Below are 22,294 nucleotides of genomic sequence, written 5' to 3' on the forward strand. Positions count from 1 at the left end.
TATATCTGTCATAAGGCGGAGGTGTTAGGCTTAACGCCTTCATTTCGGCTTCTTAGCTGGGTTTATGCAAATTTCCATAGCTTATCAGTATCATTATGTAAATAGTCGCAAGCTTGGTCAAGTTGAAGAGCAAATAAATGGGAGCACATATGAATAGAAAATGGTGAGAGTCGCTTTTTAAATACTCTAGATACTTAAAGTTAAGATTGCAACTTTGTAAAACATGAAGAATTCAATTTTTTATCTTAACCCCAAGTTAACCTGCTGTTAAGATACCCCTAGCCTTTTCCAGTTAGAGTTGCTTTTTAAATACTGTACATATTTATAGTTAAGATTGCAACTTTGTAAAAAACGAAGAAGTAGCTAAAATATGAGAAGGGTTTATAAAGATCATACATTATTTCTTATCTTAACCCCAAGTTAACCTGCTGTTAAGATACCCCTAGCCTTTTCCAGTTAGAGTTGCTTTTTAAATACTGTACATACTTATAGTTAAGATTGCAACTTTGTAAAACACGAAGAAGTAGCTAAAATATGAGAAAATTTTATAAAGATCATACATTATTTCTAATCCTAACCCCAAGTTAACCTGCTGTTAAGATACCCCTAGCCTTTTCCAGGGTATTCACAGCAAACGTTGCTCGTAAATTTCGGGCCCAGGCATTTGTCATGCTGCCGTCATCGCTGGGCCTTTACTTAAGTTCTTGCAGACATAGTTCGAAGCCCGCGCAAGGTCAGCAGGTCATTGTAAGGGCGGACCAAGCATTACTAATTTAGTGCTTGATTTACAAAATAATTTATTTTGTTTACAGCACGTTTTCAATGTCATAAACACTGACACTAAACACGGTTTAATTATATTTTAATGGCGCACTCAGATGTCTTCATTAAACCATTTGCGCAGCTGTGAAGTGTGTTTATGTTCCCTATGCGAGAGCAAATATAAATTTCGACTGCCATCGGAAGTTCTTGTGAATTCTATAAACAAAAAAGAGATAATCGGTCTGGAGATGAGATGGGGCGGCGGAGTCGAGCGACTTTGGGCAGATCCAACGAAAGAGAAACCGCATCAGGCGATCCTAAGGCCACGGCCAGAAGATATATGAGACTTAAGGCTGGCCCCAAAGAATTCCTGGAACCGAATTGAATGGCTTTGCTTTGGCTTCGGCTGCCAATTTATTATGCTTTTATTTCGTTTGCAATCCTTAAAAAAGCTGGCTCTGCAGATGACATCATAAGCCTGCCCCGAAAACAATCTTCAACCGTGAAAGAGCAGACGTGACCGCGTTGCACTTTCGACGCCGCATACTTGAAGACGCCGCTCAAGGAACCGATAATTTATGACAGTTTTTGCCTTCTGCCAAATGAATATTAAATGAAAGCTCCCAGCATCCGTCTGTCAGACACTTTGCCTTTTGTGGAACCCACAGATGTCAGCGGGATGACTACTTTACGGTTCGTTTTTCACCACATAGTATCTATATGGATAGGGTTTTTGCATACGTACTCGTTCGTAGAATCTATCTGAGAGGCATGGCCAATTTGGCGTGTGATTTACATGCCCTAATCCTCTTATGTAAGTAAAACAAAGCAAAAATAGAATGCGACATTGGCAGTGGTGGCGTCATAAGATAAAGAGTCAGCGATCCCTAAGAAGATCTGGGGGAACCACTTCTGGTGGGCAAACCGGCTTTTAAGCTCCATCTCAGACCCAATTGGGCGTCACAAAGTGGTTGGCCCTCCCATTCGCGTACGAAGCCAGTTTCCCCACATCCCAAACTATCTTAATTATGTGCTGGCTATGAGGACGTTTGTATGGCAAGTGATTAAAAGGTTGATCTGTTAATTTACCTGGACTTTCCACACCCATTATGGCGTCAGAATCCTCTGCAGCAGGCGTTTAAAAGAATTCGGTGATTCGGGTTAGTGATGTGCTGTGACTCAGTCAGGTAACGTAATTGTCTATTTCTATTAGCCAAAGTGTTTGCCAAAATATAAAAACAGTATTGCAAATCTAGATGTATTGCCTCGGTGCTCTGACTAATGGTGAGTGAAGTGTCTGTTTGAATAATTTGCATCTTTGCATCTTTGCAATGCTAATAAATTGCAGATTTCGGTGTCACTGTGCCGAGAGATCTCTGTGCGATCTCGTTGAATTCGATTTCAAAGTCAAATATTTCGCCAAACATCTGTCGGCATTTTGCTGAATGAACTTTTGCATTGTGCGAGAAAATATTTTTAGGAATTCGTAGGTGAGCTGATCGCATGAAAACCACAAAATAAATAGGAAAATGCGAGTATTTATTGTCGAAAACAGTCGTGATGTAAGTGTCTATATATCCGTTTATATCCTATATGCACAGCTCGAAGACTTTGAGTAATTAGCCGATGAAATAGGCATTTCTCAGTAATTAAATTTACTGGGTATTCGAATAAATTTTGAAAATTTCAAGAAACGAAGGAAAGCAGTTTATGAATTCTATTTTTGATTTTATTCGAAATAAATATCGTTTGGCCAACTAGGAAAATAAGCACCTCTATAAGCTTAAATATAGTTTGAATGGCGATGGAAACACTATGATAGTTACCTTTTCAGGCTGTTCTACCTTAAAAGGATTTAAGTATTTAAAAATGAACTTTAAGTGCTAATAAATATCAAATGCATTAATTTAAAAATAGCAAGCACAAGCTGAGTTACCAAAAAATACACTTGAATGATGAAGAACCGTTTTCCCCTACTAGGGATTTTATTTACAATTTAAGCCTTTCAACTCCCTAGGAAAAATGAAGAAACTTGCCAAATAAATTACAGAAAAGAGGGGGAAAACTCAATAAATCTCCAGGCAATCAACAGCATTCCGAGTTCAAAATTGAATATCATTAAAAGAGAATTGCATCAAGGAGAGGCATTCGCGGGATACACTCGTAATATCGCATGGCACCTACTTGAGCCTAGGGATTCATGGACTGGAGGGCCACTCACCTTCTCTGACGTAACCGCCCTCCATGGTGCCAAAAGTGTACACCTCGCTGCGGCTCCCTCTGCCCCTGCCTTGGAACACTTTTTGGCCGCGAAATCCAGGGGTTCCGGGGGATTCGATTATGACCCGATCGGTCTGGCCAATGCACTCGACACCTCGACGGAAATACGAGATACTCCGTGTCCAGAATCTGTTGCAATGCGTGCGCTGTTCGATCCGCGTCCCTGGCTCTTCGATTCTTATTTATTTTTGTGCCACGTACTCTGTTGTCTGCCTGGCTATTTATTAGAATCTATCTGGCGATTGCTGTGGCTATTGCAGCACCAGCAACCAACGATCTATGGCTTGCAAGTGGCCGGGCATCGTTGTGTGGATCGCGGAACTCCTCAATGGATGGTGGCCACAAACAAACAGTCTCGTCCCACTGTCCCAGCACCAGTTGCAGTCCCCCGGGCAATCTATCTGCCAGTTGTATCTGTGTACTAGCTGCGATCCCAGCTCCAGAGAAGAGACTTCGCCAGAATTTGCATGGGTCCTCGGCTTTTTGGGTTTGGCCACCTCTTAGTGCTTCCTCTTGCCTGATGTTGTCTTCTTTGGCCTGAAAATGGGTTGGTAAAAGGAAAAACACACATTAATACAAGTGAATATTCTCCATCAAATTGACCAAAGATAAATGTTGACCCGCCCTGGAGTTCAAAGTCAGTAAATCACATCGCATAATGGCAATCAGCGGGGCGTGGAATCGAAACCTTTGACTTGACCCCATCAGCGATTAATTTACCCTGACATTCGCTGTGCATTGCACCGGAGAAATATTTTATTTTTTGATACGGATATATTCCTAAAAATAGCCAACAAAATCATTCCGTCTTGGAACATTTAGCTCCTTCATTTCCGTTTCGCTGTTCGCTCAATTACCCTTCCCCGCGGATTTTTCACGCATCTGCTTGGTTTGCGCCCACAGATTCGCGGATTTACCCAGGAGTTTATTTGTTGTTTGTTTAAAAAATCTTTCCACACATAAAATATTGACAACGAGGGGTACACCGTAGAAATCTCACTTCAAAATCGGATATTATATGATTTGATATCATATGATATGATACTCGTACATTATGATATGATATAAAATAACATGTATTTAAAACAGTTAAATTAATTTTTAATGGTTTTAAGATGTTATACTAAAGAAAATACAATGTATTTATGATGATAAAATTTAAAAAAACCATTAAAAAAGTCAGAAGCACTGGTTGACCTATGTCGAAGTCCAGCTAAAGATCACAAAACTATTTTTCTCTCTGCAGCAATCATGATGTCACTTTGTCAATGTTTGGGTCGCAAATTGAAAACAAATTTATAATGCAAATACGCGCAGCCAAAAAATAAATAAAACCAGAAGAGATCAAAATTTGTTTATTGAAAGCTCGAATGCAATCGCTTGGTTTTTTGTTAGCATAGGCGATGTGTTTTGACAATGACTAAGCGGCAAGTTCAATGTCAAAAAGCGAACCGAAACCGAAAAGCAGAGACCCAAAATGAAAACCGAACATGGGGGAATCAGAATCAAAGTCCTACTTTATCCAGGCAAAATCAAAACCGAAATAAGACTGCAAAAAAACAGGCTGAGGAGCCAGAGTCAAAGAACCTCACCCGATAAAAGACCGAAACGAACTGCAGAGGAACCCAGAAAAAAGCAATCAAAATACTTTTCCAAAACAGAAACGAAAGATATTAAGTAATAAAAAAAGATAGAGAGTGGGGGGACTATTGTCACGACGAAGGGCCATCGAGAGAAATGGTCGTCAATGGATTCATACTTGACATTCGATGGGGCGCCAAGAACATAGGAACCGAAAGGCCATTGTGCTGCCAAAAAAGCGAGCTCGTAAACTTTCAGTTTTGGGACGATCAATTTTATCGGCGGAACGAATTTTAATTGAAGACGCAGACTTTTCCCGCAGGGGAAAAGACCCTGAGTGATTACACGAGTACTGTCTGTGCGACTCTCCAACAAGTCGCATAATTAAACTGGCGTTTGATTAACAATCATTGAACCCGCTCTGACCCGCACTTCCCACTCCCATTCCCAGCCCAAAACTTTTGTGGTTTGCTGTAACAATTAGCGGTACATTATGCACTTTAAATCGACATTTATTGGGTTAAATCTGTGTGAATACGCCTTCGAAGGCCCCCACAATGGGAATAGGGAAATCGAAATTGGTTCAATTGATGTTCAATAATTTTATGGCTTAACGAGTGTAAATATTGAATGCAAAGGACACTGGGCATGCCTAATTCCCTGCGAGTGTCATCAATCAAGAGTGGCTGGGGGGTGGAGAGTGTCGAGTTAATTGCCATCGCACAAGTTGGTAGTTGTCATGGTCCACGGTGCCCTTGTCTTGGGTTGGTCTCGAGCTATAAGCCCCCACCTCTATGACGTGTGACAATGACATGGGGTCACAAGTGCGGCATTGACCGGGGCTAAAAAATGGCACTTCACTACTTTACTCTTTGGGAAGGCCCGCTTCTAATGACTTAATGGCTTCCCAGAATTCGGATGCCACTGGCCGACATTAATTTGGGCATAAACATTCGTATTCCTACACTGTCCACTGGCCGCAGACAGGCGAAATATAAATTCTGCGGCTTCTGTCAATTGTTTCCCTGGCAGGTTAACCAACGCGAATTAGCAATGCAAATTATTACCCATGTCAGGCCTGAGCACTTAATAATCTATCCATCTTTATGGCGTACGAAATAACCATTCTGTCAGTATTACTATTACAGAGCGTTACAAACGCCCACAAATGCTGCACTTGCCGAGTGCAATATTACGTGTACCTAAAGGCTGATGACGGATCATTAGGTTCAGAGAGCTTTGGGTGCACTGAAAACAAAACAAAAACCAATTAAGTGCGACCACAGAAAACCCAGGGGACATGGCGAATTAATAGCACCACTTTTTGTTGGCTTTTCATGCTCTTTTGTTTGTTGCCTTGCTGCCCCCGACGACGTCATCGTTGTCACTTTTTGCTGGTTGGTTTTGGGGAATAATATAAATAAGCAATTTACTCGCAGCTCAGAGAATTTATTTTCGGTTCTCGCCTTTGTCAGGCGAATATCTCATGGATTCTATTGAAAGTAAACAGCGAAACTGGGTCAGCGCCGGCATCCCACGACGAGGGCGTCGAAAATACTTCACCGCGCAGATCAATCATATTTTGTGGGCAGAAGTGTGGAGGAACTGAACTACAAAGTGAGAACCTGATAGCGCCAATGCTGGGCGCCAATTCGCTAATAAGCCATAAAGGCGCACGTGGCGTATACTTAACACGAGTCATAGTTTTACGAGCATCCATAAAAATGGAACTACAACTCTTGAAGTTCAACGCTCTCCAGGCAACTACTATAAACTACAAAATGTGGAAGAAAATAACTAAATTCCCGATGAGTAAGAACAATTAGATTAAGTTTCCGATCAAGACATTATGGAAAAATTATGGTTTACAAATTAATTTCTAGGGAGAGGTAATTCAATTGCCTTTAATATGAAAGTAATAACTAGCATTTTCTTTGGAAAATATAATGTTATATAAGTTTTAAATTAACTAGAAGGTTAAATAATTATATTCTAAATTTCTTTGATTCTTAAAGATATTTTTAATCTCAGCATTTCTTAAGTTAGGTTTAGGTTTTTAATTTTTTGAAATTCTATGCTTCTCGAAAGGTTTACTACCATTTATACTCTAAAATAAAAAAAACTGAAAACCAACTAAAATATTCGTAACTTTTAAGTTTCTTGGAAATATGTACTATATTTTTTAAGGATATAATCCATTTCTGGGTAAGTATTATTTACTAAAAATAAAAATATCAATTTTGAAGTCTTGAATATTCTATACTTCTGGAAAAATGTATTATATTGTACTCTAAAATCTAAGACTTCTTTAAAAACCACATAATTAATAATGAATATTTAATCTTTAGGACAAAACTGATTCTAGGGTATATGGAAACCCTATTACCTGTATCCATTAGGCCTCCTCAATTGCCCACCGAAACAATGCCGAATGGCATTTTAATTGATCAAACATTTGCACATCTTTGGTCATTCGAATGAGCCAATAAACATTTTTAGCACTTTTCTAGACTCGGCGGAGGTGCTATTCTCCCCACATGCTGGCCCCAGAATGCGGATTCTAAACGAACATCCGTTTATTTGTTCTGAATTATGTTTTTGATTCCCCCCATTTCATTTGGCTGCCTTAGTTTTCCTCGATGTTTTCCGCCTTTACGTTTATTTTGCTTGTCTATTTTTATAGGTGATCTGATGAGTGGCCACTGGCCGAGCAACCTGCCATTGGCACCATCGAAGGAGCCGTAAATCATCCGAATTTGTTGCCATATCTATTTTATTTCACTTGGTCAACAGTCTTATTTTTCGCCTTTATCGGGCGAATGAAGCGTGCGCTCCAGTTTCGTGTTCATTCAGTCAAAAGTTGGGTGACATTCGCCGTTGTCACTTGCGCGGCGGTGCCCAGGGGGCGGTGGTGGGTTAATGTTTCGGAGCCGGACATTATACGCTATTTTTTGTGGCTCTATTTGTGGACACAAGTGACGTAAGCCGGGCAGCGGGCCCAGTATCGTTTCAAGGTTACTGGGGGCTTAGGTCTACTCTATGTTGATACCGCAATCGAATGGCTTTTGGAATTGAGTGGCACAGGGAAAAAGTGAGATAATTTCGGTTTGGATATTACAAATATTATGTACTCAAGTATATATCAGGATCTTACTAACCATATGCTGGTTTTCCAATTATAATAGCACTTCAAATTTACCCCCCATTGTCACCTAATTAGCCTACGCTGAGATCTTTTTCGCGCAGAGCTATCTCTTCACTATCTCCACTTAAGCAATTACATGAGATTACAAAAATATTTAATTTACGTGATAAACTTAAGAGCCCGCAATCTAATAAATTGCGATGCTTCCCTGTAGATAAGGGCTCTCTCTGCAAAGTTGATGTCATACTAAAACCTTAGCTCTTTTTCCTCCACTTTTCCCGTACAGAGCCAGCGAATTCTGGCCTGCTATCTTGAGGCGGAAAACCCGGGGCTTTCCATCTGCATTGCGTGACCAAGCAGTGGTAAAAAGAAGAGAAAACACACCCACAACTGCAACGCAACCTCCCACCCAGAAAGCCTCTGTCATAATTCCATAGCACGCATAAAAATTTAACGCCATTGCATGATGGTTGTTGAGCTTTTGACCCCTCAGGACAGTTGATGTACATGGTATACGGCATGGTTGTGTGATGGAAGATAGGCCGTAACGCGGTGCACTTCTCGGGGAAGTCCCCCACCAGGGGGAACCTCTGCTGTTCGGTGTGTCAAATTAGTTACGCCCTGGTGCTGCAGGTGGTCGCGGCTATTTTCGGCGGTCCGCTGACTAAGTCAAATGAAAATGTCAAATGTTTCTGACAGCCCGAGTTGTCAGCCGTTCGGCGGTAATGAGAAAACCGCCGCCTCATCCTCGATTATGGGAATATTTTTGTAACTCTAGCTCTTCACCTTCAATGTTAGGTCTACAAAAAATATAATATTTTGGCTAATAAAGTTAGCAACCTAATTTTCAGTATGAGACTTAAAATAGCATTTGAAATGGGTCTAGAAAAGTAACTCAATATATTTAAAATAAATGTTTTTTATACTTCAAATGTAAAAATAAGGCAGATATTTATGTTTTTACTCAGATTACTTAATGCTGTATTATTACAGCTCTTCAAACATGTTAGTTTCCAAAATTAAAGTAAGTTTGCCTATTTAAAAACCAGTTCCTCATACTCCATACATGTTATTTAGAAAAATAAAACCATGAATGGCCACTTTTCCTATGGTTGCTATACATGGGCATATATGTGTATCGCTGGCCCTTTCCACCCAGAGCCCCATTCATCTTCATTCGGCTGGCTGCCCTCCCATTTGCATTTGATCTTCTGTTGTGTCATCTGTCAAATGCACTAGCTGACGTCACCGGACCATTAATATTCATAACTAAAAGTCAAAAGGAATTAGGCAAAAGGTCTATCAGGCCCACTGCCTTATCAATCATGCGAGGTGTATGAACGAATGAATGAATGAAACACTCATTGCTTTGTTTAGTATACCATTTTGGTCTCATTGGTCTCACATTGCAATCGACTGAATATACATATGCTTATATAGAGAGCGGTGATCTGAACACGTCTAGCTTAATGGCAAGCAAATGCTTTCTGTTTTCGGGTTCCTCAAACCGACGACAAGCATTTCACCGATATTCGGCGACCTTGAAGGTGGCAACAAAAATTAAAATTTTTATGCGTTTTCTACAGGCAGCTGGTTTTATTGTTGTTGCGTGTTTGTTTGAGATTGCACATATAGTAGACCCGTGTGTGAATAATTCTTGAATAAAGGCCAGAAAGAGCGCGGTGGCGGTGTCGCCACACCCACCGCCCCCTGAAAATGAGGTGGGCGAAAGAATTTCCCCCACACTTTGCACTTGAAATAGTTTTCAGTTTTCCTTTCGACTTCTCTCGCTCTCTATTTTTATTGTGCACTCGCTTTTCCATTTTAATGAGCATACGAAAATTGTTGTTATTTTCATAGCAACAGCGCCACAATTATCATTTGTTCTTATCAAATGACTCATGAAACTAGCAACAGTTTTCCGAGGGGCCTCAACCTAGACAAAAACAAACATTGCGCGTGAATTGTGCAATAAAAAGCGTATCAACCGAGGCAAGAAAGCATTACATATTGCGTTAAAAGGGGCAGGCGATGGTGAACTGGCAGCACTTTATTACATTTCCCATATGTTGGAGGTGGAAATGCACAAAATTGATAAGTGGGAAGGAAAAGCGGTTCTAGAATGTTTTTTTACCCATGCCAACATCATTAAATTCCCAGCAAAAGACAATATTTAGACTTGCATTTTGGTTATTTGTAGTAGAAAATAAAAAAATTGACTGCAAAATGCTATTTTGAAAGGTGTAAAAATTACTTTCCAAACAAAAACAAAACTTTGAGAACCAGAAACATTTTTTGGACTTGTGATTTGGTTATTACTTGAAAAAAATGATAGTTCTTTTTCCCAAACAAAACTCAACATTTCGACACCCAAAACCCTTTTCTTCTCTTTAATTTTGGTTATTACTTGTGAGAAAACAAAAACCATTTAGCATAGACTTTCCCAATCCGCCCTTTTCCCTTCCCCAAAGTCCCAACAAGGTGCGAAACCACAAAAAGGTAAGCCGAATCCGTCAGGGGGGAAAATCCAAATGAAAACCGACGGGAAACCACAAAATGCAGCAATCAACTCAAACTCCATGGGTGGCATAGGTGCATGGGTGAAAATATGGCCTGAAACTGGAGTGGAAAGGGGCGAGACGCCCTATATGCACGCAGGGAAATGCCATTATGCAAATGGCACCGTTTGAAGGCAGCCATAGAAGAGCGGGAAATTAAATCACACAATAACAATCGAGAAGGGGTTAAAAACCAAAAAGCGTATTTATTTTACCCATATTAAAGACACAATCGCAGGGCAATTCAGCAAAAGTAAATTGAAAGCACGCGCCAAAGGGGGAGAAAATGTGAAATCAATGCGAGAACCAACAAATTTCGAAGGGTGGATTCTCCGGGGGTAAAAGTATACCAAGTAGGGAAATTGATCTTTTTTCGCCCAACTACCTGAGTGCGAAACCGAATCTGCAGCCGTCGATGAGCTCATGCCCGAATGTAAATCAAACAGCCAGATGAGGGAACCCCTCGCCTCAGACACTACAATGGGCCGGATACAACGAGCCCCTTTATAAGTATTTTTGTTCTTTTTTATTTTTGGCGCACTCTTATCGCAGGACTTTTATCTAATTTAGGCCTCACATACGTCTGTGCCGGCTGAAATCTGATTGAAAGACCGACAAAATCGCTCTAGTGTTAAATTAAAACTGGTCTTGTCTCAATAAAACTGAAAAACCCAGCCGCCATCAGGGCGATCTTGTCGGCGAGTGCCCACTGTACTTGATTGCCGCCTGATTGGGCACCATTGAAACTTAATTAATGCGAAAATGTGCAGTAAAAAAGCAGCGCGAAATTAACAAAGGCAAATTTATCGAGTGGGCTGGGTGTAAATATGGTTTACACTCGCAGAAGCATGCTGGCAGGAGCTTGAGCCGCCTTGTGTGGGTGAACCATTTGCCCAGAGGCTTATAGTTTCCTTTGCTGATACACAGTAACAATAAAAAATTACTTATAAAAACCTCAAACTTACATATAGGATATCCCATTAAAATTCCTTTGATACTATGCTATGGTTTTAGAACTATAATAATCAAGAATTATACTTTAAACGGTTACTTCTTTGAAGTAAAAAAGAAAATACTCTATTTAAATATTCCAAATTGTAATATTCAATTTTCCAAATGGTATTGAAAATGTTTTGAAATACACATATCCCACATTGACATTGTTTTTAGTTGTTCAACACCATATGAAAATGCCACAGCAATAAAATATGAACATGTGTTTATTGATACGAAACATGTATAAAAATGGCACCTAGAATTTTTCATTCACAAAATATTCTATGTGCAGTGACATAAAAAATATATTGTGCTAAAAGATCATAAGAAAAATGGTTTATTATTCACATAAAACAATGTGAGAATACATTTCGAATTTTCCTTGTTAATGGCACAGTTGAAACTGAAATTTCTGTGTAGAACTGCAACCACGCCGAATGGCCAAACAAGTGGTGCTCGATGGCAGCCGAAATGGCCCTCGTGGCCAGTGGTGGGGCAGGTCTGGCCACCCACACCACTTGGGGCACCACCGAGGAGCCACCCACGTGCCGCATTCAAGCGCCGGCCGAGAGAGCCTGCTGCCACTTGTTCGGCGTTGCATGGAAATGGGAGGCCCGACGAGAGCGCTTGCAACATGCGGAAAAGCGGAAAACGCCGCCGGCGAGGCGAGTGAGAGAATTTTCCCAGCTGTTCGGCTGGGGGACACCACCCCCTTGCTCTACTGGGGTGGGGTGAAAAGTTCAGGCCCTGTAGCTGGGGCTGCGTCCTTGGGAACTTCAGCTGCTGCGGAGCACTCGGAACCGGCATTGCACTCGGCCGAAGGACGCGTTCTCCCAGCAAAATCAATAGTTGCCCGGGTCATTTCGGGATCCCCCTGGCAGAGCATGCCTGCCCCAAATCGAAAATCAATTCAACCGATTGCCAAACTCACCTCGTTCGATTTTCCACTTGTCTGGGTATCTTTTTCTTTTGGGTTGTGATTACTTTTGAAGCTGTTTTCCAAAATGAAACAAGAAATTCGAATATTAATTTTCCGTTTTTGTGGGGTTTGGGGTTTACGAAACTTTACAACCAGCGTTACACTTTGATTGTTGATAGCGTGCATTTGTGAGTGCGTGTGTGCTGTTTCGATTTCGGTTTTGATTAGAGCGAAGGGAAAACGCATGCAAATCGATGGAAACCGCCTGGGTGTTGTTTGGCTTTTGTTGTTTGGCCGCCAGGGGCAATGTCACGCATGTGTTTTTGTTACATATTTTAAATTTAGCTTTGCCGGTCTTTTGTTTAGCCGTTCGGCCTGTGAATGAAAATGAATTTATAAAAGCGGATCGCGTGTTTTTTTCTGTCTGGCTAACTAGTTTTTGGCCTACGCTGAAATTGTGTTCTAAATGGCAAACAAAACGCCCACACAAAATTCCGCCCACTCATTCGGGCCAAGAAAAACAAAAAACCACACACGCACTCGCAGAGATAAGGAAAAAAAGCTAACGAAACTTGCGTACTTAATCAAATAAGCGTTATGGCACTCGCTTTTGGCCAATAACAAAACTCGCGAACGCGCCGCACTTTTATTTATTTTTTATTCTATTTATTTAAGCCCGCACTGCGAAACAACGACCGCCCTTGTTCGATTGCGCTAGAAGACTGGCGTTCCCGAACGAAACCCATTCGAATATACCGCCGACTTCGCATAAGGGGTGTTCCATATCAAACAGGCCACCTCCGGTTTTATTTCATTTATTTCAAAGTGGATTTTTTTTGGCTAATTAGTTAAGATTTTTAAAAATAAATATTAGTCAATTTTTATACCATTATATTTATAGTTATTGACCATGTAAAGGTAGGCTTACATGCTTTAGATTTATGTAAATCGCATCTTCCGTGCGCAGGATATAATTTTTTCAACGTGGATATACGACGAAAGAGTATACATTTTATATAAATATAAATATAATGGATAAATTTTGTCATTTTTTATTTATAAAAATTCTGTGACCTGGGAGTGGAACGCCCCATACTTATCTTATGGTATAAGTTGAAGGTATAAGTTCGTATAAGTTGTGCTATGTTCGAACGATTTTTCTTGTTTTTTCACTAATTCTTAAATTAATTATTAATTTGATTGATAACTATAAGAATATAATTAAAAATTATAGTATTTTTAACAATTGATTTTAGTATAAAACTTTTATTTTGAATTGCGTAAAATATTTAATAACAATATAGGCGAATCAAACAGTCCAATGTAAAAAATAAAAGAAAATATTTTTCAATAAATTTAAATATTATTTTAAGACACCTGTATTTATAAAATAAGACTGTTTAAAAAATATTTTACATCTATAATATTCCCAACGCAAACGTTGAAAAATTGATTTGGTTAGTCGCTTGAAAAGTATAAGTCCTAAGAAAATCTTAGAGACACTTTGTATAAATAAAAAAAAATATACTTTTGCACAAAAAGGTTTATAAAAAAGCCAATTAATAATTATAAATCTCAAGGGATTGTTCATGTGCTGATGACTCAAAACGATTGTCCGAATTGTACGCACATCATCTAAACAAGTGTTTCCTCCCATATTTTGACCACTGGTGACACAGTTGCAGAATATTAATGAGCTCGAATCGGATCCAAGACCTAGGACTGACTCACACCCCAAGTGGTAAATTTATAATATCGGAAATGGCCAGAAGGTGATGAAGAGCTAGGAACCCAGGGCCATTCCTCAGGCGACAGTATCCATGTCCTGCCTCCTGTTCAACCACTTAAGCGGTTCATCAATAACGTGACTGCACTGCCCTCAACTGGCTAATAAATAATTCAGGCTAGTTCGGAAAACCAATAAAAAGCGGGTCACAAACGAGTTCACATCCTGGCCCTAATTCGGGCGAAGGTTCCTAGGTGCAGACCGATAGCCAGAGCCATAACTCACGCGGAAAAAGCCAATTAATTAAGAAACCAAAATTATGAAATGAAAAGAGCGCAGAAATTTGAAACGGAGAAGCAGGCTTTCCGCCTTTGAAATGTCCTTGCAGCGATGGCAATCCTTCGGCGACCCAAATACTGGCCCGCACAGAATGGGCCACGGAAATGCAAATGCTCCGAGTCCCGGACCCTGGTGCTCCACTTATCCACTTAGCCGCGCCGCGTGGGAGTTGTCCCTATTGATTTAATTCCAGCCATCCAGTGACGCAATTCCCGCGGAGTTGAACGCTCGACCGACAAATAATCCGGGGGCAGAAGGCCCAAGGGGTTGTTTTTTGGCAGCCGGCTATGAAGGAATTTTCCTTTTTTTGGTAGTCTGAGGCGCCACAATGACTGCGCATAGTTTTATGTGTTTGCTATGGGTTTTCTATTGTCATTGTGGGTTTTCTGCTCATGTATCTGTTTATATCCCCACTGCAGCTGGATGTCATGACCTAGACAATTTTTGGTCTGCCACAGGCCTAGATTTCGATCTAAGGTCAATACGGCGTATACTTAACATGTAATGAGATTACCCCCTCATTAGCGCATACAATAAGCAGTAAGGGTTTGCGGGATAAGAAAGTCAATTGATCATATCTATAAATATGCCAGCCAAAACGAAATGACCGTGACAGTGAGTGACTCAACTTCAATTGCCGGAAAGAAAATACTGAACTGAAGCGCCTGAATTTGGCCAGCTGGCTAATATTAGTCAACAGCTTGGCAAGCAAACAAACGAAGCGTAGTTTGTTGTCAAACAAAAGAAAAGCACACTCCGGTTTATTAGGCTTTTGGACAAGAAACGGAAAGGGAAAATGGAGTTGCAAGGCTGTGAAGGGGATGCTAATTTGCCAGAATGTCTCCGGACAGCATTGAATCACTTCCAGCGGCAAGTTAAATATATGTCATCCCCATACTTAGAGGTATTCGCCAGCAAATATCGCTCATCACAGCCAACTGAGTCAACAATGAGGTAATGCTCCCAACTCCTGACTTTGTCTATATCTCGGTACATGGAAAATCGCTTGTGTTAACAAGTGCGCTGTGCACTTGGGCCTGTCCTCAGTCCAGTGGCCACACAGATAACACAATTGGCCTTCTTTGTCCCACCGTTTTGACCCACTGATCGTGTTACGGGGCATTTAATCAGCATGGCAAGATGAGGAGCACTTTGCACCAGCACTTGCCACTCCACTTGCCAGTGGGAACGCTTGGAGTACTTCCTCGATTCCGCCACACAAACATTGCCAATTGTGTCTGCCAATCGCCACTTTGAACCGAAAGAAAGTGGCAGAAATATCCATATCTCGTATCCCAAGTGAAGAGCGAACCACTCACCCACAAGTGGGTGTCTTGGGCATCAACTTATTGTTGCGAACTGAATTCCTCAATTAATTTCGATTGCTTTTCTAGGAAATCACTTGAGTGGGTGAGCAAATATATTTTGTCACCCGAAAGATTGCTAATTTTTATAGGTCGTTAGGCTTAAAATATTAATAGCCTGTGAGGAAAATAATTTTGGAACTGTTTTTTGATGAATTTCTTAATGCACAGAAAGAAAAACTTAATTTTAAAGTTCATTTTAAATGCTATATTTTATGTTTCGTTATATTTCTTAAATTTTAAAATCCTTTACTTGGCTTATCAAATAACAAATTAGTATTAAATATTTGTGTATACAAAATACTAATTAAGTTACTTTTCCCCCTTTTTCTTCTTGTAATTTTTTAAAAGGCCCGCCAAAAATTTCAAAATCCAAAAACTAGGTGGCAGCATCAGCGTTGATTTAGCAGCCCTGGTCGAACGCCGTCTAGTATTTCTTTTTGGTATTTCCACACCCGCCTTATACGGTCATACTAGGATGCAACAAAAATCCACGAGATAAATAATTCCAAAATAACTAAATATTGGCAGTTATTTACGAATTAAAGCCACGATGGACAGCAGCAATGACTTGTCGGACGAGCTAATACGCCGCTTCAGTGTCGGCGGGGCCCTGGGTGAGTGAGAAATCCGGAATTCCCAATTGGGACGCACCTGTTGTGACTCCGATCTTTAATTGTAAACAATTTCGCAGAGGAGGTGATTGCCAGCGAAATCTTCGAGGAGAGCATCGATGTGGAGGCGGAGGTGGAGCCGGACGACATCATCATCGTGCACATGGACATCCGAGAGCCGCTCAGCATGCTGAAGTGAGTCTTGTGAGGAGCCCCCATGTTCCCATACAAATAACCCTCGTTTTTTTTCCCTTAAACAGATCACTTGTTGAGCAAAAAATAGGGGTGTGCCTGAATTACTACACGTTTTGGCTGCAGGACGCACAGGAGGTGAGTCGATTTCAAAGAGATCCCAATGGTTACTCAACTCTTCTTTCCCGCCAGCTGGAATCCCACAAAAACCTCGTGGATCAGTGCGTCAAGGGCGAGGGTCTCGTCCAGATCAACGTGCAGATCCAAACCATACGGAAACGCATCAATATAGCCGATGTCCTCAAGCCCACAGAGGCCGCCTTGGCTGCCCTGGCCGAAGAGGTGGTGGCCCAACTCTCCCCGCCTGAAACAGCCAGCCAGAAGAGCTCCTCCAGCGAAAGTCCCATCAAAACGCCTGTCAAACGAAAGCTCAAGGAGGACTCTGAGGAGGAATCCCTTGAATCCAGCAAGGATGTTAAGCCCGTCTTGAACTGGGTCCTCGACAGCAAGTTCAAGCGGGAACAGGCGCGCCTGAAGATCCCCGAGGCGGCCATCGAATGGACGCAGGCCCACGTGACGCACTGGCTGGAGTGGGCCATCAAGCAATTCGAGCTACGTGGCATCAACATGAGCGACTGGCAGATCAACGGCCAGGAACTGTGCGCCATGACGCATGAGGAGTTTAGCAAAAAGTTGCCCCGCGATCCGGGCAACGTCTTCTGGACGCACCTGCAGCTGCTCAAGGAGTGCAACTTTGTGTCCGTGGTGCACAAGCAGGCGGAGGAGCTGCGAAAGCCCAAGCAACCCAGGATCATGTCAGCCACTGCCATATCGACCACGGCATCGGGCCCGGTGTCTCTGGAACAGCGGATTATGCGGAAATCCTACCAGGCAGTCAAGGGTTCCGAGTGTGAGTAGATGAGAAGTCCAAGCAAGACTTGGAACTAAAAGATTTCTTGCCCCCACAGCCGTTGAAAGTTCCCCCACCTCCATGAGTCCCACGAATTACACCACCATCGGCTCCGGCAACAACGGCCAGGTGCAGCTGTGGCAGTTCCTCCTCGAAATACTCACCGACTGCGAGCACACGGACATCATCGAATGGGTGGGCACCGACGGCGAGTTCAAGCTCACCGATCCGGATCGCGTGGCCCGCCTTTGGGGCGAGAAGAAAAACAAACCCGCCATGAACTACGAGAAGCTTTCGAGGGCCCTCCGCTACTACTACGATGGGGATATGATCTCCAAGGTGTCCGGCAAGAGATTCGCCTACAAATTTGACTGCGACCTTAAGCTGTTGATCGGCTACGATGCCAAGGAGCTCTCGCGGCTGGTCAACGAGCGGAAGGTGGTGCCCGAACCCGTGGTCCCCCTGGAAACGGTCAAGGAAGACACATGACATGGCGAGCTGAAGCTCAAGGAGGAACCCGACATACTCTGGAAGTACGAGGAGCCTTAGCGTTGGCTGACTTGGTCGGATGACGGCGCCTGGTTAATAATACAAATTGTTACACACCCTACACATTTTACACTCTTAAGGCACACGATTTTATTATCCATTTCGTATTCACTAAGCTTTATAATCTCTGTCTACGTAAGCTATAGCTATAAGTATCGCTTCTCTACAGTTAAACAACTTAATTTTTATCTGAATAGTATCTCTATAGTGTGTATATTGAATATTGTTCGTTACATGATTGTTGCGATTTTTGTAAAATCCATAAAACTAAATTCATTTCCACGCGATTTCCATTTGCATTTGCTCCTTCTCCACGGCATCGTTGTGTGTTGATGGTTTTTGTTTGTGATTTTACGTGACTAGTTTACTTGCTTAACAGATCTAACTAAGCTCTAAACGTGGGCATTTAGCGGCTCCGGCTAAATGGCCTCCCAGTTGGCTTGTCGATGATATTCATGATGATGATGGCCTGGCGGAATGTGCACGCAAATGCTCCTTTCCCCCAGCTGAAGCTGGCACTAGATTCGAACGCCTAGCGCCGCCAGCCGGGATAATACTTCTTTTACATTAAGTTTGTGAGTCTGAGTTTCGATTCTGATCGCTTTGTGATGCCGTTACAGCTCCGTGGTGATCTCGTCCTGCGGTCGAAAGCCCAGCTTGTAGAACTCGTCCTCCAGCCACAGCGAGCTGGCGTTGAGATCAGAGATGAGATTGCCGCTCTTGAGTGTGTTGAAGCTGCTGCCGAAGGGATCCGAGGCCCGTGGCTCCTCGAACTCGTGCAGGCTGATCAGCGAGCCAAAGAGATGCAGCTTCTGCTGCGCCGAGGCACTGCTGCTCCGATCGCCGGCCATCAGCTCGCCCACGCCCTGGGGCGTCGCCGTGGGCGTCACCTGTTGCCGGAAGATGCTGGGCTGCTGCTGCAGCTGCTTCTTCTTGGCCGGCGCCGCGTAGAGCACCTCGTGGTGCCCGGCACCGTGGCCATGCGAGGCCTGGAAGAAGTCGATGAGCTGGCCCACCTGTGGCTTGTAGCGCTCCAGGGCCTGCTCCGACCAGGCGTACAGCCGGGACCAATCCGGCGGCGGGGCGGGAATCAGCTCGATGGGCCTGTTCAGCAGGATGAGCAGCTTGGCCAGATCCCGCACGATGGGCCTGTACGAGTTGGCGGCCGCCACCTCGCCCGACAAATAGAGCTTCCGGATCTGCCGCCTCGTGTCGTTCAGCATGGCCAGAAAGTACTCCGCATTCGGACGCATCTCGTTCAGCTGCCTCATAAAGTCCGCCCGGTCCATGGTGTTCTCGTTGATGAGCTTCTGCTTGATGGACTTCCGCCGGCGCTTCCGCTTGACCAGCATCACGGCCACCGCCAGCAGGGACAGGCAGACGAGGAAGCCGCCGAGAAGACCGGCCAGAGCGGCCATCAGTGGTCCCGAATAGCCGGTGGGCACACACACCTTGCCCATGAACTCCGTGTGGGCCGACCACTGGTCCAGGTAGCCGGCGGGGCATGTGTTGACGCACTGCCTCGTGTCCGTCACCAGGTACTCGGGACACTTGATGCAGCCCGCCTTGTTGCAGCGCTGGCAGCTGGGACTCGTCGTCGCCGGGCAGCCTGTGGACGAGAGAGATGGAAACGGAACTGGGTTAGTCACTCTGTGGGTCATTATGGCTCCCCCAATTAGCGCTGATCAGCATAATTGTCCCCTCATTTGCATAGGAGCACACAAGTCGCGGCTCTCCCACAGACAATTGTCCACGTTAATGCCCCCGAATTAAATGATTCCCAGACTTTTGGGGAGGGTGACTCCCCAGATACACTAAGCAAACCTTTCTAAGATTTATACTTCCAACATTTAACATGATTTGTATTCCAGGGATTGGGATTACACAGATCTTTTTGGGTTCTCTTTTAAAACCATCCCTTTACTAAGAAAATCGCACATAATATATGTATATCATTACTATTTCCATATTATATTCCTACTAGTTTAGAAGACTCTAAATATAAGGCAAATATAAAGTAGATTTACTATAAAAGGAATACTTGTGGGACTGAGAACCACTTCTTTGGAAGTGGACTGCCACATACTCCCCTGCAATTTATGCAAGTAAACAAGAAGTCGATCTCTGGAGAGCCCAGAGCAATTGAACCCTAACTATGATGTCAAGTGCTGTCCGCTCTAAGCACATGACATATACCCCAAACATCTCTGTTTACCAGGCATCTTCGCTGTGTAGTACGAGTATCTGCGGCCTTTGTGCTGCTTGTTTCCCTACGAATGGATTTCAAGGTAACGTCAACACACAGTGTTTGACTTTTGGCTGCCCAAACCCAAACAGCATTAGCATATCGCCACCCCCTGTCCGCGTTGAGGAGTGTTGGGCAAACAGGGCAGATAGAGATACATATTCTAGGAAGACGGCGACGACAAAACTGGGAAAGTTCAACATGGTACAGGCTTTTGCCGGCGGTTAAAACTTTGTCAAGATCAAAAGCTTATAAAGCCGCCGCGGCAGTGGTTGTCAACAGAAGACAACGACGACGACTGAGGACTGAGGACTGAGGCCCGAAGACGACGCACTGCGACTCCCAAACAGGCCAGAAGTTGGTCTTATCTGGAGGAGCCCCCCTCCACCAGCTGGCCCATATATCTTTTTGATTCTGGATGGCCAGGGAAACAATAACATCGCACCACGTACGCCTCCAGTCCATTGCAATGCACTTGGCGTCTGGGCTCTGTTCAGGTGGCTCAGCATCGTCATCATCAATGGCATTAACTTGTTTATGCGCTAATCAGACACACACAGCCCCCAGGCGGCAGTTGGAACTGAGGCACTGGGATCTGGGATATAGGATCTTGAGGCTGGAGAGCCGCGACCATGGCACTGGCACTGGCATTGGCCAATTCCCAGGCAGAGGCGGATAATCAGATGTAATTCGTAATTGATATTGCTCAGTGGTCAGTGGCTCGATTCTCGTTCTCCGCTCCTCGGTATTCCAGCACTCCAGATCTCTGGGGACCGTGGGGCGTGCAGTTGATCAATGATAATTGGTTATTAAATGGAAGATTGCCTTTATTCCGCCTGTCAATGCTGTCTTCCAATTCCCATTCCCATTCCGATTCCATGGGCGTGTGCATCTTCTTCAGGTGATCATGTAAATGGCCTGGAATTGCAGACGGCTGTGATCTCTTGGCGATATAAATAATGATATCGATTGGTGCCGGCACACAGACTATATATGGTTAAAACAATTTGTCCATGGCTGAGAGATCAGATCAAAGATGGATGGGAAGATGGGGCAATTGGCTGCATATCATTGGCAAATCTCAATCTCTGTTAAACAAGCTACCATATCAAATTGTTCCAAGATTAAACAATCGAAAGGAAATCCAGTTTGATAATTTAGGGCCAGCCCATCTTCAGCCACGCCCCAACTTAAATTTCTCCAAATGATCGACTAAATAAGCGGCTGTGGGCACAAAACCCTGATGACTACAACTATATTTACGTCCATCAGCATCATGATCGTCAGTTTCGGAGACTCTGGGAAAGGCAGAGAATTAACAGCCTCGCCAGCATTGTTTAAACTTTCTTCGCATGAGTCAGAGAATCTGCGGATTGGCTCTCTGATTTTAAGCTCTTAGCACATGACGTGCCGAGTATCTAGGCGTGTCGGTCCCCAGAGGGGAGAAAAAACATATAATCGACAAATTACTTTCACTCAAAACAAACAACTACGAGGGACGGCAGCCGGCTAGGGTCGTAAAAAACGAAATAAAATGTTTATCGGACAATCGCCATCAAACGAAACGCGCATAAAGTAAATTCATTAGATCACTTTATAACGCGTATATCTAGATAATTGAGGGGGTCTGGTTCTCCGACTCTATGAAGCCCCACAAAGGCTCAAGGTCGTTCCAAATCAGGGGGTTCCGCCGACAGAGCTGAGCTGACAAAATGTGGAGCTGTCGCTCGATTTGCTGATCGTCGATCGTAAATTGTAATTTGCTGCCAGCATAGACAATGCCCGGTCACTGTCATGGATTTCATACTTGAGTACCCTTGGAATCAGAGGGTATGTTCTATTCGGGAAAATGTAGGTTACAGAAAAAACCTCTTACTCTTGGGAACCATCCCAAATAATATATAGCAACTTTTACAGTGCCTATCATCATATTTACTATGTATTATATAAAGAAATCAAAGTAATTCCCAGGTATCTGCCAGCTGGAACACTTGAAACCAGGCTGTTATTTATGTATATATATATATATTTTTAGAAAAAAAAGCCTTTCAAGCACTTGGCTCTTGTCTGTCAATTAGGCCTTTGACATTTGCATAAATGTTTATGCAAAAAGC

General features: G+C 43.1%; 3 protein-coding genes across 6 annotated transcripts in view; 1 reads left to right on the forward strand and 2 right to left on the reverse strand.

Moving 5' to 3' along the window:
* The window catches only part of LOC108025322 (aminopeptidase N), a 30,739-nt gene extending 17,783 nt beyond the window's left edge, over positions 1-12,956 (reverse strand). For 2 of the 4 annotated variants that reach the window (XM_017095745.3, XM_017095742.3), the window contains exons 1-4: positions 12,822-12,956; positions 12,254-12,314; positions 2,984-3,579; positions 1,852-1,887 (exon numbers count right to left, since the gene is read on the reverse strand). In XM_017095745.3, the coding sequence (XP_016951234.1) occupies positions 1,852-1,887; positions 2,984-3,008 (61 nt within the window). In that variant the 5' untranslated portion in view covers positions 3,009-3,579; positions 12,254-12,314; positions 12,822-12,956. The remainder of the gene's footprint in view (positions 1-1,851; positions 1,888-2,983; positions 3,580-12,253; positions 12,315-12,821) is intronic. The other 2 variants (XM_017095746.3, XM_017095744.3) reach the window with 1 other exon arrangement.
* A 3,175-nt stretch (positions 12,957-16,131) lies between these two features.
* On the forward strand, positions 16,132-18,222 carry LOC108025350 (DNA-binding protein Ets97D). The gene is made up of 5 exons (XM_017095810.1): positions 16,132-16,287; positions 16,365-16,479; positions 16,545-16,614; positions 16,669-17,386; positions 17,445-18,222. Exons 1-5 carry the CDS (start codon positions 16,224-16,226, stop codon positions 17,873-17,875), a joined length of 1,398 nt encoding a protein of 465 aa, XP_016951299.1. The 5' UTR covers positions 16,132-16,223; the 3' UTR covers positions 17,876-18,222.
* LOC108025351 (uncharacterized) overlaps positions 18,001-22,294 on the reverse strand; it is a 32,456-nt gene continuing 28,162 nt past the window's right edge. The window contains exon 3 of the mRNA XM_017095811.3: positions 18,001-19,544. Within this exon, the coding sequence (XP_016951300.1) occupies positions 18,550-19,544 (995 nt within the window). The 3' untranslated portion in view covers positions 18,001-18,549. The remainder of the gene's footprint in view (positions 19,545-22,294) is intronic.

Source organism: Drosophila biarmipes, chromosome 3R (assembly GCF_025231255.1).
Source record: "Drosophila biarmipes strain raj3 chromosome 3R, RU_DBia_V1.1, whole genome shotgun sequence".
NCBI lineage: Eukaryota > Metazoa > Arthropoda > Insecta > Diptera > Drosophilidae > Drosophila > Drosophila biarmipes.